An 11,762-nucleotide genomic window follows, 5' to 3' on the forward strand; every position below is an offset into this window, starting at 1 on the left:
ATCTGTTAACATTTGATTAATGAAATTACTGATTCACGGCACATCACTAATTTAATAATTAATATCTAATTCATTTAAATTACAATCATCATGAACTTAAACACACACATCCTCATGCAGATCACCATTATAATCACTCATTTAGATAGCAGATCTTTAGGCTTCTGGAACCTGGGAGGAAAGAGTTTTAAACATGACATAAGATGCCTCACACTCTGACTCTGTCTTTCCCTGCACAGCTTCTACACAAATGACCCATTCAGATCAGTTTCATCTCCTGAAATCTCAGGATGGAAAAAAGGGACACGCTCATGAATATGGCTTTCATGGCTAACAGTGTGCACCTTTATCAGGGTCATGCTGGGGGGGAGGAAGCCCAGCTTAGCAACACTGCTGTCTTTTCATTATTACCCCCCCCAACCCCCACCCGCCTTCCATGTTTGGGAAGCAGGTGTAAATAGAACATCTTTGAGTCCAAGGGATCATGAAATTACCATCATTAGAGTTTGCCCTGAGAAAAAAGAGAGGTTGGTAAATGCACCAGTGTGCCCGGTGCCAAGCAGTTCAGACGAGGCAGCGCTCGGGTATGGCTGCAGTCTTTCTCTCTGTAAACTCGAGCTCTGAGTCTTCTCACTGAGCTTAGTGTGCCATCTATTGATCAATATATAAAAACATCTCAATATCTGCAAATATACCTTCACTCTTACCTTTGTCTTTTAGTCAGTTTAGTAGTAATAAATATGAACATATATGAGAATGTTTTATTTCTAATTTTATTTTCCCATTTTCGCCCCAATTTACACAGCCAATTACCCAACCCACTCATTAGGATTATCACTAGTTGATGCCCCAACACCAGGAAGGTGAAGACTAGCACATGCCTCCTCCGATACATGTGAAGTCAGCCACCGCCTCTTTTCAAGCATCACAGCGCGCTTGGAGGAAAGCGCAGCGACTCGGTTCTAATACATCAGCTTACGTGCTGAGTGACATCACTCTTTGGAGTGATGAGGGGAGAGAGCGCCATCTACCCACCCAGAGAGAGCAAGACCAACTGTGCTTTCTCAGGGCTCCGGTAGCCGATGGTAAGCTACATGAACAGGATTCGAACCATCAGTCTCTGGATGAACTTGCATTTCTATTTGTTACCTTTTGGCTAAAAATATATGTTTTATTCTATGTATTAAGGATTTCATTGGGTGTCCTAATTTTAACATTACTCTCTTCCTTTTATATGTTTTAAGTATAAGGGTTACAAAAAAAGGAGAAAAATCCTCCCCCCTAGAAATTGGGGCAACCCTTCAAGACACTGTTGGTGACCCTGCTGAGCTGATGTGAGGATAACACTAAAGTGTTGGTTGTATGTCTTCAGAAAGGGGGAAAGCAATACAGCAATTATCCAATTGTCCAATCTTTAATTCCTTTAATAGTTAGCAAAAAATCTTTAATAGGTAGCAAAAATGGGCTTTCATGAGCCTTTATTTTATGATTTTTTTTTTGTTTGTTTCAGTTTCGCTGCAGCATCTTCTGTCTGTGGCACCATTTGAGCTGCAAGATGCAAGATAGTTTTTCAACAATCCCTTAATTGCCTAAACAGTTTCAAGGACAGAAACAAACAGTACAGGACTTTAGAATTTAGATAACAAAAAAACATTTATTGACTTAAAGAATACAGAAAGTGATATTTGCATGATGTTTTTTAATTAAAAGTAAAACATCATGCAGGCAGTATTAGATAAATACAGGTAGTTAAAATAAACAAAGTACTCAAAGGATTGCAGTACTTAGAAAGGGGGAAATATCAATGTTTTTCATAAAACCTTTAAAAAAGTAACAGTCTTTTGTCCATGGTTTGGTTTGTCATCCGTATATCTTTCTTGTAATGGTTAAACACATATCTTACATATGTTATGTGTTTTAAAGTATGGTCCAATTATTTGTTGTTTAAGAGACAATCTTTTGATGAAGTTTGTACAGAACTGCTCCACGAGAAACACTTTTTTTTAACCCTATGAATATATGTAGTATAAACACAGGGAAAATGATGGAGAAGACAGACCTCTCAGATCTGCTAACAGCAAAACTAGTATACTTCTAAAATGCTAGCGGATTAGCTAGGATGTAAGTGCGGGAACGGCTCAGACTCACTTCATTTGTTACGCCTCTTCTTCACCATCTTCAGGAATTTGTTTTTTGTGCATTTAATGACTAGCTAAGGACTAGTGGCCACTTCCATAAAACATCTTGAGCAAGGGCAAAGAGAAATACTTAATGTGTTTGGCATTGGTTTGTCACAACAATCCATTATACTGAATTTTATATTTTGTCCATCAGTCAGGCAATTTTCTGGGCCAAATTTTGCTTCTTACCTTTTTAAACTGGAGTCATAAGGCTAACGACAACACTAGAAATCAACAAGCACCCAAAAGCTTTTTGTAATAAATGCCCACACACTACTCACAACCTGCTCAAACCTCATCCAGGTCTTCATAAGGTTGCACAGACTTGTCAATGTTTAGGGCACAACATGTGCCATGGTGGCTCTGTGTGGGCTTGTGCGAACAAACACTCAGTATGCTTTTAAAGGAATGGTTATGTAATATAAATTATTTTTATTTTACCCAAGATATAGCTGATTTGCTAAGGGCTTGTCTTGGTTGCTGTGTTAACTACACGGATTATGTTTTTGTGATAATGCCCAAGAAGACCCCATAAATAAAAGGGTTTCAAAGAAAAGTTCAGAAATAAAAATTACATTAAAAAAATATTGATCATCAAGCCCAAGAGGCATTCAGTCAACCAAAACATGTTTGATATCAGACACTTGAGCTTCTTTAGTTTAGAATGGGAGAAGCCACACTGTTAGCGTAGCATATCCTGTTGTAACCCACAAAAACACAATAGTAGTTCCATTCAATTAATAGTTTAACTTAAGATAAACACTGAAGATGTTTTATGCAAGTGGCCACAGGTCTGCATTAGAATCTTACCATCTGACTTTGTGACAGTACACTCCATATTTTAAATGGTGAGGAAGGAAGCCGAAGCTCCTCACCCCGGGTTCCAGAGGACCGCAGTTCGGCCTGGGATGTGTGATAGGGTATCGCACACTCCCGTCAGCCAACCACCCCGCGTCACACTGGTCCAGCCCCACAAACCTCCAGGCAGCGTAGAGCTCACCTACTTTAGCAATGTGAGCACCGTCCTGCACACACGCATCCACCCCCTCGGTGAAGTTCAGCTTAAGTGGGTGATCCAGAAAGTAGACCTCTCCTGAAAAATAAGAAAAAGGCATTGACTTATTGTTTTAGAGATTTGCTTTTGATATTAGATCATACAAAAAACAAACAACACCGAAAAAGTGGCTCTATTTAATGCTGACTGATCCTGGATGTACTAAGAAGTTTAGCTACAATCCTACAACTTGCTCCGCACTTGCTACTTTCTACTTTATTACACATAGTCATATAAACTACTTTAACTTTAATTTTTGCTGTCACTATTTAATGGAAGTCACCGTACTTTTGCTTGAGTTAGAGTACTCTTTGGCAACAAAATTCAGTGACAGTTGCACAGCAGATGTCCCTTACAGACACTAGTGAGTCAACACTTCTCTTATAACAAATTCTATACTGTCTTCAACCTCATCCAAAACACATAATAATTATCCTCAAGACAGATTTCCTGTGAACTAAGAGCCGGTGACGTGCTGGGGTTAAAAGGCTTTATCTTTTTTCCTCTCTCTCTAGCTGTCTGAAAACATATGGAAGACTAATTAGTTCAGGAAAAACCTAAAGCCAGAGAACAGATTTCGTACAGCTTGCTATCTCCTGGGACATGCAATCAGGGAAATTACAGCACACTGTTGCTCTTTGAAGACAGAGGTTTGACTCAGAGTGTGAGAATCTTGCTGATGATCAAAGCTTAGACTTGTTTTGAGATGTTGAAGGCCAGCAGGCCTGATCCGCCTCATAAATGCAGCCTGTGGGTTTTATTGCAGCTTGCCAAATTCAACTATTACAGAAGGGTGGAGATGTGTAAGGAAACAGTAACATTTGTAAAACTGAAAAATCACACATCCATGTGTGTTTTGCACTGGCTCTAACTGTAATGAATCATGGTCTGGAATTGTGAAACACATGTTGGGTTTTACAGTTTGTGGGATGTTTTCGCAAAACATCTGTCAGACCCATTCTGCTAAAAAAACAGCTCAGTAAAAGATCCAAATGTACTCAATCAGCCAAGACAAGCTTGCTGTCCACAGCTTGTTTTAGATTTCTACATAAGGTAAGAGGCTAATGTAACTAAAATTTAAATAGTGTTTACATCACAAACTGAAATAGTAAATCATCCCAGACTTGAATCAAACTAGTTAGAAAGTAATACAATATAAAGTTACTAGTGATGCTGCTGATGATAAACATTTTCTTCACCTCTTATAGAAGAAGTGAAACAGAAGGTGTCGAACCGGTCGAGGGTTTTGTGGCGCAATCCGTAACTCCTTACACCTGCTGCAAGTTCTGTTCCACCACAGGCTTCTCGGGGGACGGAAACGGGGTACTGTGCCGTCCCATCAGCCAGCCAGCCAGCATTACACCAGTCCAGACCGTCCTCCCAGGCTGCAAACAGCTGTTCAAAGGTGGCCAGGCAGGCACCCTGCTGTTCACAGACCTCGTTAGCCTCCTGGAAGGTCAGTTGGTAACGCCCCCTGGGGGAGTAATAAGGGAACACCACACCTGTGGATGAGGCAAAAAGGCATCTTACAGCTGAATATAGCTGAAGAAATGGTATGGATGCTGATATACATATACAACAAAAAACACTATGTTCAAACATTTATCTGTCAATATTGATATGAGCAAACAATAATAACACATTTTTAAAATGCTTTAATAATCTTACAATTTTATGATTCAATTAAGCTAAATTAAAAGAGATTGTTTTGTAATACTGAATAAATAAGATCTTAAGATTAATAACTGGATGATGTTTCAATCAGTTTAAAGACATTCAGAAAAGAAGACACAAGACAGATTACCTCTGAACTCAAGCTCCACAATGACGCTCTCATCCTCCAGGCCGTCGATGATCTCACAGCGATAGCGGCCCTTATCATCGATCAGCAGTGGGTTTATGACCAGTGAGGCATCACCTGGGGCGCTCCGGCGCAGGCGAACACGTCCTCTAAAGTCCCCGTAACTCCTGTGCCGTGAGCCTAATGCCACCATCACGTCCTTCTCGGGCCCTCCACCTGTAGCCGGCTGCCAAAACCATTTGACTCTTGTGCGGCGGGGCGTACTGAGCTCCGGCACGTACCGGTAATGACAGGGAAGGGTCACGTTGCTTCCCTGCATGGCAGACACTGATGATTCTGGAGATTCCACGTGAAGACGGATCCCATTGAAATAGACTGAAACACGAGATGTGGGTGAGAGTTACAAAACTGTGAGCGCTAATTTAAGAAGAGAACTCACTGGCATCATAAATACAAAACATTTCTAATGCATTTATCAAACACCTGCTTTACATGAACTGTTTTTGTGCTGCTCTATAGCAGTTTTGCCCCGCCCATTCATGCTGAAGTTATAAAAAGTGTTTCATCTGTGAGGACAGACATTATGTGTTGTCTTGTGTTGGCAAGCTGAACTGCTTGATTTTTTCTTGCACTAGGATTGGCATAAAGTTATCCAAAAGCAGTGTGTAAGACTGGTGGAGGAGAACATGCCAAAATGCAAAATGCAAAACTGTGATTAAAAAACAGGATTATTTCACCAAATATTTATTTCTGAACTTTTTATGAATATGAACTTGTTTTCTTTGCATTATTTGAGATCTGAAAGCTCTGCATATTTTTTGTTATTTCAGCCATCTCTCATTTTCTGCAAATAAATGCTCTAAATGACAATATTTTATTTGGAATTTGGGAGAAATATGGTTTGTAGTGGTCTCATTTTTTTCCAGAGCTGTATATAGTATATATAATGTATATTGTAAAAAGTGCAAAAAAGTGTAAATATTGTGTCAGTTTATTTAAGTTAGACCTGCAGCTGGCCATGAAAACACACCTATCATGGAAACTATCATCATAAATTTAGGAGGAACAGTGCACAAGTCGTCATTGCCCTTCCCTAAGGATGAGGTGAGTCCCAGACTGCTGCGAGCCTCACAGATGAGGTTTACAGCCAGACCCTCCTCAGTCAGAACAAAGGTCATGTCAATCTTAAAGGCACAGCCATAAAAACAGCCTGTTTCTTTCTAAGAGATGCAGATTTCATGTAAAACTCACTCAATGCAGACCTCAAACTAAAGAAAAAAAACAATATGTAAAAGTTCACAGGGGTTTTATTATCTGGCTGGTCAGATGCCCTAACAAGAGTTTTGCACCAAGACGAAATTCTGCACTGGACCAGCTGGACATAGCTAACACCAAATTATGGACTAGATCAGAAAGTAGAATATAAGGAAGGACTGTGAATCTAGATCCTAACATCAAGCATCATAAATGTAAATGTAAGTAAAATCCCATTAAACTGGGTAATTATAGAAGTAGAACTAAATATATAAGATATATACATTGATAGTATAGAGCTATATGAAAAACACAGATACATTAATTTAGATCTTACTCTCTCCGTTGGCTTTTCCATTCTCAATTATTTGATAGTAATAACCATTGGAGTATCGCAGCGCGTGGATCTCTGCGACCACGTGCAGCAGCAGCACCAGCAGGGGGCGCGCTCTCCACATGTTGAAGGGGCGTCTGTTGTCTCACAACTTTCCAGATGAGAGCACGCTGGTTCTGTATTCAGCTTCCTAACTTAAAAAAACCTCACAAAAATAGACAGAATTATAAAATATATATATATATAAGATAACAAAAATAAACTAAATATAATATTAATAATATAAAGTTTTCCCTTTTCCTACGTCGTGTCAAACTTTCACAATACACGATTGTTCATTTTTTATTCTCCTTTTAAGTTTTTGAAACATTAAAACGACTATATGTTTTTCATGCACATTCATCAGACAAGACATTTAGACATCTAAGAGACTAAATCTCTTTTTTTTCTCGTATTTTCTGAAGTTTTTACTCAGTGTGGAAAGAACAGTAGACCCTGTTCTAAATTATCTTTAAAAAAAAACTCACAGTCGTTTAAAATGTAGACTTTTAGCTTTTCTGCTCCTAGAATTCATCTGCAGACACTAAGCTTAGGAAACGTACTTTGTTAAAAAGTAAAATGTTTGAGAATTACATTAAATTGTACAGTTATGTGATATTTTCAATAATTTAGGCAGCATCTCATCAGTCTGCTGATGCCAGACTGAGGTTTACAATAAAGTAAGATTTGATGCTTACCTTTATGACACGTTCCTTAGCCTCGGTTCCTCCGCTCTGCATCCTTCTCTCTCTCTCTCTCTCTCTCTCTCTCTCTCTTTCTCTCTCTTTCTCTCTCTCTCTGTCTGTTTCTCTCTCTGTCTGTCTGACTTACTCTCTTTCTCTCTCTCTCTCCTGTGTTTTGAAAATCTGAGGTGACGTCAGGGAGGCTTTCCCTCAGCTGAGCGCTGCCTCGGGGCGAACAAAGCCCGGACTGCAGCCTGAGAGATCCGCCACCACCGCTGCCCCTCAACAAAGACCCACAGCTACCAGCCCACAACCAAGTGAGGGGGGCTGGGCAGAGCTGGGATCACCAATGAGCCACAAGGTAGCTCTCTTGGGGGATGAATTGTGAATTTTAAATGAGTAGTCCAGTGTTTTTCATAAATTGATGCCCACTGCTGATGGTTTTTTTAAACTATTCTGAATGATTTGTCAGTGATACTGTGACAATGGTAGTGTTCTACAGTGTAATGCTAAAATGCTAAAATGGCCTCCAAAGGTTTTCTAGGAGACATAAGAGCTGCTTTGGCATTAGAATATCAAGCTTAAAGGAGAAATATGGTGTAAAATGAACTTGGGGTGTTGTGGAACATGACAACGAGAACAGATGTTTGTCTAATATCCTGCCTTTGTTCACCCCCAGCATTCCCAAATACAGCTCTTTTAGCCGATGCTCCCAACAGGCCTACAATGCTAGTGATAGGGGCATAGTCTTGCCCAAAAAATGCTATTTTTTTTACCAGTAACAAGCTCAAAGTAGCTCCACACATTTCACTGGTAGAATTCTGAGGCATAGGATAGGAGAACATAAATTAATTTAGTGGAAATGCATGAATTCCAGCTGTTGCTGAAAAGCTCTAATATGCATGCTTTTCCATAGCGAACTACCACAACGTACTGTGTGTAAAACTGTCTTTTTTAATAAACTACCTGTGAACTTTCAAAATTCTCAGTGCCCCATTTAAGATGTCAGGGCCTTCGAAATTGTACGGAATTTGACAGAATGTCCCTCACAGTTAGTTAGTTCTTTTATCTGCTTATGTATAGAACTACATGCACCAACATAGAGATGGCAAAAAGCAGATAAAAAGTCAAAACAACAAAAACTGTGGAGAATGATTTTAGGAAAGGGAAAAGGCTGGGTAAAGGGTAAAGGTGAGGTTTTTGGAAAGTGGAGAAACCTGTGAGATCTGAAAGACACTATAAGAGATTAATAAATCGGTGAGGGTTTTTTTGTTGTTTTTGTGTAATGATTGGATTATATTTTTTCGTGGTTATTATCCTTGCCAATGTGTATTCATAAATTTGGGGGGTGGAGAAGAACACATTCTCCAGAATAGTGTACACAACCTTTAAACGAGTGTCTCAAATGAATTAAAAATGACATTCTGCATCAATGTGCACTTTTTCTCAAAATACCTTTTCTTTCTTTACTGATTTTCATTCTCAAGCTCTCTGAAACTAATGTGTTTGATTCAGATGGATGGTGTCAGATTGTGAACCATAAATGCACAATTTGACACTATAAGAAACCAAACAATATAAATTGAGAGATAAGCAAATTTGTTTTTACACTGTTAATCATATATGTTTGTTTGCAAAAAAAGTTGTTAATAAGCTGTTCTAACCACAAATTCATGGTCATTTAATCAAGCCTGATGTATTTTTTTTTATTAATAATCCCAGATAAGGTTAAAATAAAACAAAGAAATGTTGGCAAAAAGTGGTGCAGATTTTATGAAACAAACATCTTTTCATTAAATACAAACAAATTCTAAACAAATGCATCACATTGCTTGATGATAAACTAAAAATCTGAATTTATTGTTCATGATAATGATTCAGTGGGCAACTCTGTTAATGCACATACTATGATACTATATTTGGAAGCTGTAGACCTACCTTTCAAACAGTCTGAACTCTGACAGACAGCATGTCAGCTGGTGATGGAAACAGCTGAAATCAGAGTTCCGCTTCTCCCCCAGAGGCTCGTAAAGCTGGTTCATTTTCCAAAGTCAATAGGTAGGTATCCTTACAGAGACGGGATATTTTTCCTCTTTTTCACATGATCCGCTCACTGGGGATCTGTGAGAATGCCGTTCCGTGACTACTCATTTCTGTCCAGTAGACACCAGGAGCAGGACATCCAGTGACCTTCAGCAGATCTTTTTTGACAGTGCCACCCTTTCTGCTCGGTAAAAGTGTTGTTTTAGTATCAGTGACAGTTATTTCAACTCCCCGGCAGCTGGGGAAGGGAAAGGGATGCACAACGGCCTTTGGTGTGAGCAGGATGTTAAGCTAACATGAACAGTCAGTACCACGACCCCTACCACAATAACCAATACCCCAGGCCTTTTAGTGGAAGGGAGAGAAAGAGAGAGAGAGGCCTTAATGCTTTAACAGATACGAAGACCCTTTATTGACACGTTTGAAGATCCTGGCTGGTTTGTTTTCAAAGCTGAGATGAAAGCCTTTGCCTGGAGCAAGGAATGCCAACAGTCTGTGAATAGCAGGGGGCTGAGGAGGAGCATAATTTTGGCTGCTAACATCAGGCCAGGGACCAATGTGCACTAATTGTTTGGTCAAAATGAAAAGGTTCAGAATGTCTGTATGTAAACGCTCCAGATTCTCCTGAGCCCTTGTCAGTTTTAGTTACTGCAACTCGAAAGAGAGGCTGAGAAAACTGAGCTGGCCTTCTCAGACAATCTAACAGTAGCCACTGAAGTGAACCTCAATAAATCTGCATGGGGCAAATTTTGGAGGACTAATTTCCCGCAGATTAGTAGTGAAATTTAGTTCAAAGCAGGTTTCATTATTGTCTGGAAAACCTCCTATAAATGTTATAGTCCTGTCCCCAAAATACACAGGGTTTATGGTTGGTAAGAAATTAGCTCAACACTATTCAGCCAAATGTCAGCAACAGCAACTCGATATACTGTGTATATGATAAGTAAAGTTCAGCTATGGGCTTTGATGAGAGATAAGAGTAGATTAGAAGTTACATCTCAGGATACGCAATGAAGGCAGAGGATGATTTACTTTTACAGTAATTGCACCTCTGTCAGGAAGGTTCTGTAGTGGGAACTGGGAAAGCTAAACTATAGCATTCACTAGATTTATAAGGACCCTATGAGATCAAGGTCTTTTTTTTTACTGCTTATTTTGAGAAGGTAGACACAGATGGCAAGAGACTCTTTTTTGTGCATACACACTATACAGGACATGAAGGCCTGTTTTACTGTCTATTGTGCATCTACATGCAATGCTTACATATGGAAAGAAAACCTATGAAACCTGAAAAACGTGTCTGAACTACATCCACTACAAGGTACATATAGGCATAAACCATTAAGTCCATTGTGGGTTATGGAGTATATTCTCACATGTTCTTCAAACAGGCTAAGCCAGGCCTGACACAATAATTACAAAAATATTGACTTACAGTATTGATTGTAAAATACAGCTCTAAAAAAAAAATAAGAGACCACTTAAAAATGATGAGTTGCTTCGATTTTACCAAATTGAAAACCTTTGTAATATAATCAAGAGGAAGATGGAAGATCCCAAGCCATCAAACCAAGCTGAACTGCTTGAATTGTTGCACCAGGAGTGGCATAAAGTTATCCAAAAGCAGTGTGTAAGACTGGTGGAGGAGAACATCCCAAGATGCATGAAAACTGTGATTAAAAACCAGGGTTATTTTACCAAATATTGATTTCTGAACTCTTTATGAAACTTTATGAATATGAACTTGTTTTCTTTGCGTTATTTGAGGTCTAAAAGGTCTGCATCTTTTTTGGTATTGTATTTGGAATTTGGAAAAAAATGTTGTCCGTAGTTTATAGAATAATACAACAATGTTCATTTTACTTAAGCATATACCTATAAATAGAAAAATCAGAGAAACTGATTCAGAAACCTAAATGGTCTCTTAATTTTTTTTTCCAGATCTGTATATCAATATATGGGCATAACCTTAATATTTTGGCTGACTTTGATATTGTTCATTTTGTTTTGTTTTTAGCAAGGAGAGCTGATGAATGAGACGGAATGTCAACTTTGCTTTAAAACTGCAGTTTTATATAATGTATATTTATTATCTATTTTAAAGTGATCGTGACAGGTCTAGGTGAGTGAATGTCCAGCTAAAACATTTGACCTCATATCTTGTCCAAAATAACTTTGTTATTTCAGGAATGAATCCTTCCTGTAGAAGCCACATGGGTACTAAAGTTTTCCTGCCATTCTTTGGAATAACACTAGGCCCCTCTACAGCCTTCCTACTGCTGCTGGATACAGCTTCTATATACTACACCTAGTTAATCAGCAGAGGACATGGAGTCAATGGAACAGTGGATCTTTTGGCAGCAGTGCCGTGCGG

The 11,762-nt window shown here is 39.0% G+C and overlaps 1 protein-coding gene across 2 annotated transcripts; it reads right to left on the minus strand.

The window, feature by feature from the left end:
• Positions 1–1,627: 1,627 nt before the first annotated feature.
• On the minus strand, positions 1,628–7,656 carry hapln3 (hyaluronan and proteoglycan link protein 3). Of its 2 annotated transcripts, XM_007234318.4 has the most exons (5): positions 7,361–7,656; positions 6,627–6,828; positions 5,039–5,410; positions 4,434–4,736; positions 1,628–3,273 (listed from the first exon to the last, which is right to left on the minus strand). In XM_007234318.4, exons 2-5 carry the CDS (start codon positions 6,745–6,747, stop codon positions 2,987–2,989), a joined length of 1,083 nt encoding a protein of 360 aa, XP_007234380.2. In that variant the 5' UTR covers positions 6,748–6,828; positions 7,361–7,656; the 3' UTR covers positions 1,628–2,986. The 2 variants fall into 2 exon arrangements, with proteins under 2 accessions (XP_007234380.2, XP_049339749.1); XM_049483792.1 differs by lacking the exon at positions 6,627–6,828 and having other exon boundaries at positions 7,361–7,655.
• Between the last annotated feature and the right edge of the window lie 4,106 nt (positions 7,657–11,762).

Source organism: Astyanax mexicanus, chromosome 10 (assembly GCF_023375975.1).
Source record: "Astyanax mexicanus isolate ESR-SI-001 chromosome 10, AstMex3_surface, whole genome shotgun sequence".
NCBI lineage: Eukaryota > Metazoa > Chordata > Actinopteri > Characiformes > Acestrorhamphidae > Astyanax > Astyanax mexicanus.

What these genes read in the sequence shown, in the direction of transcription:
- hapln3 (XM_007234318.4), bottom strand. Translation starts at nt 6,747, where the DNA reads ATGTGGAGAGCGCGCCCCCTGCTGGTGCTGCTGCTGCACGTGGTCGCA. An exon ending in TGGAAAAGCCAACGGAGAGA is followed by an intron (nt 5,411 to 6,626) that starts GTAAGATCTAAA and finishes CTCGTGTTTCAG; the next exon opens with TCTATTTCAATGGGATCCGT. An exon ending in TTTCACTTCTTCTATAAGAG is followed by an intron (nt 3,274 to 4,433) that starts GTGAAGAAAATG and finishes CTTATTTTTCAG; the next exon opens with GAGAGGTCTACTTTCTGGAT.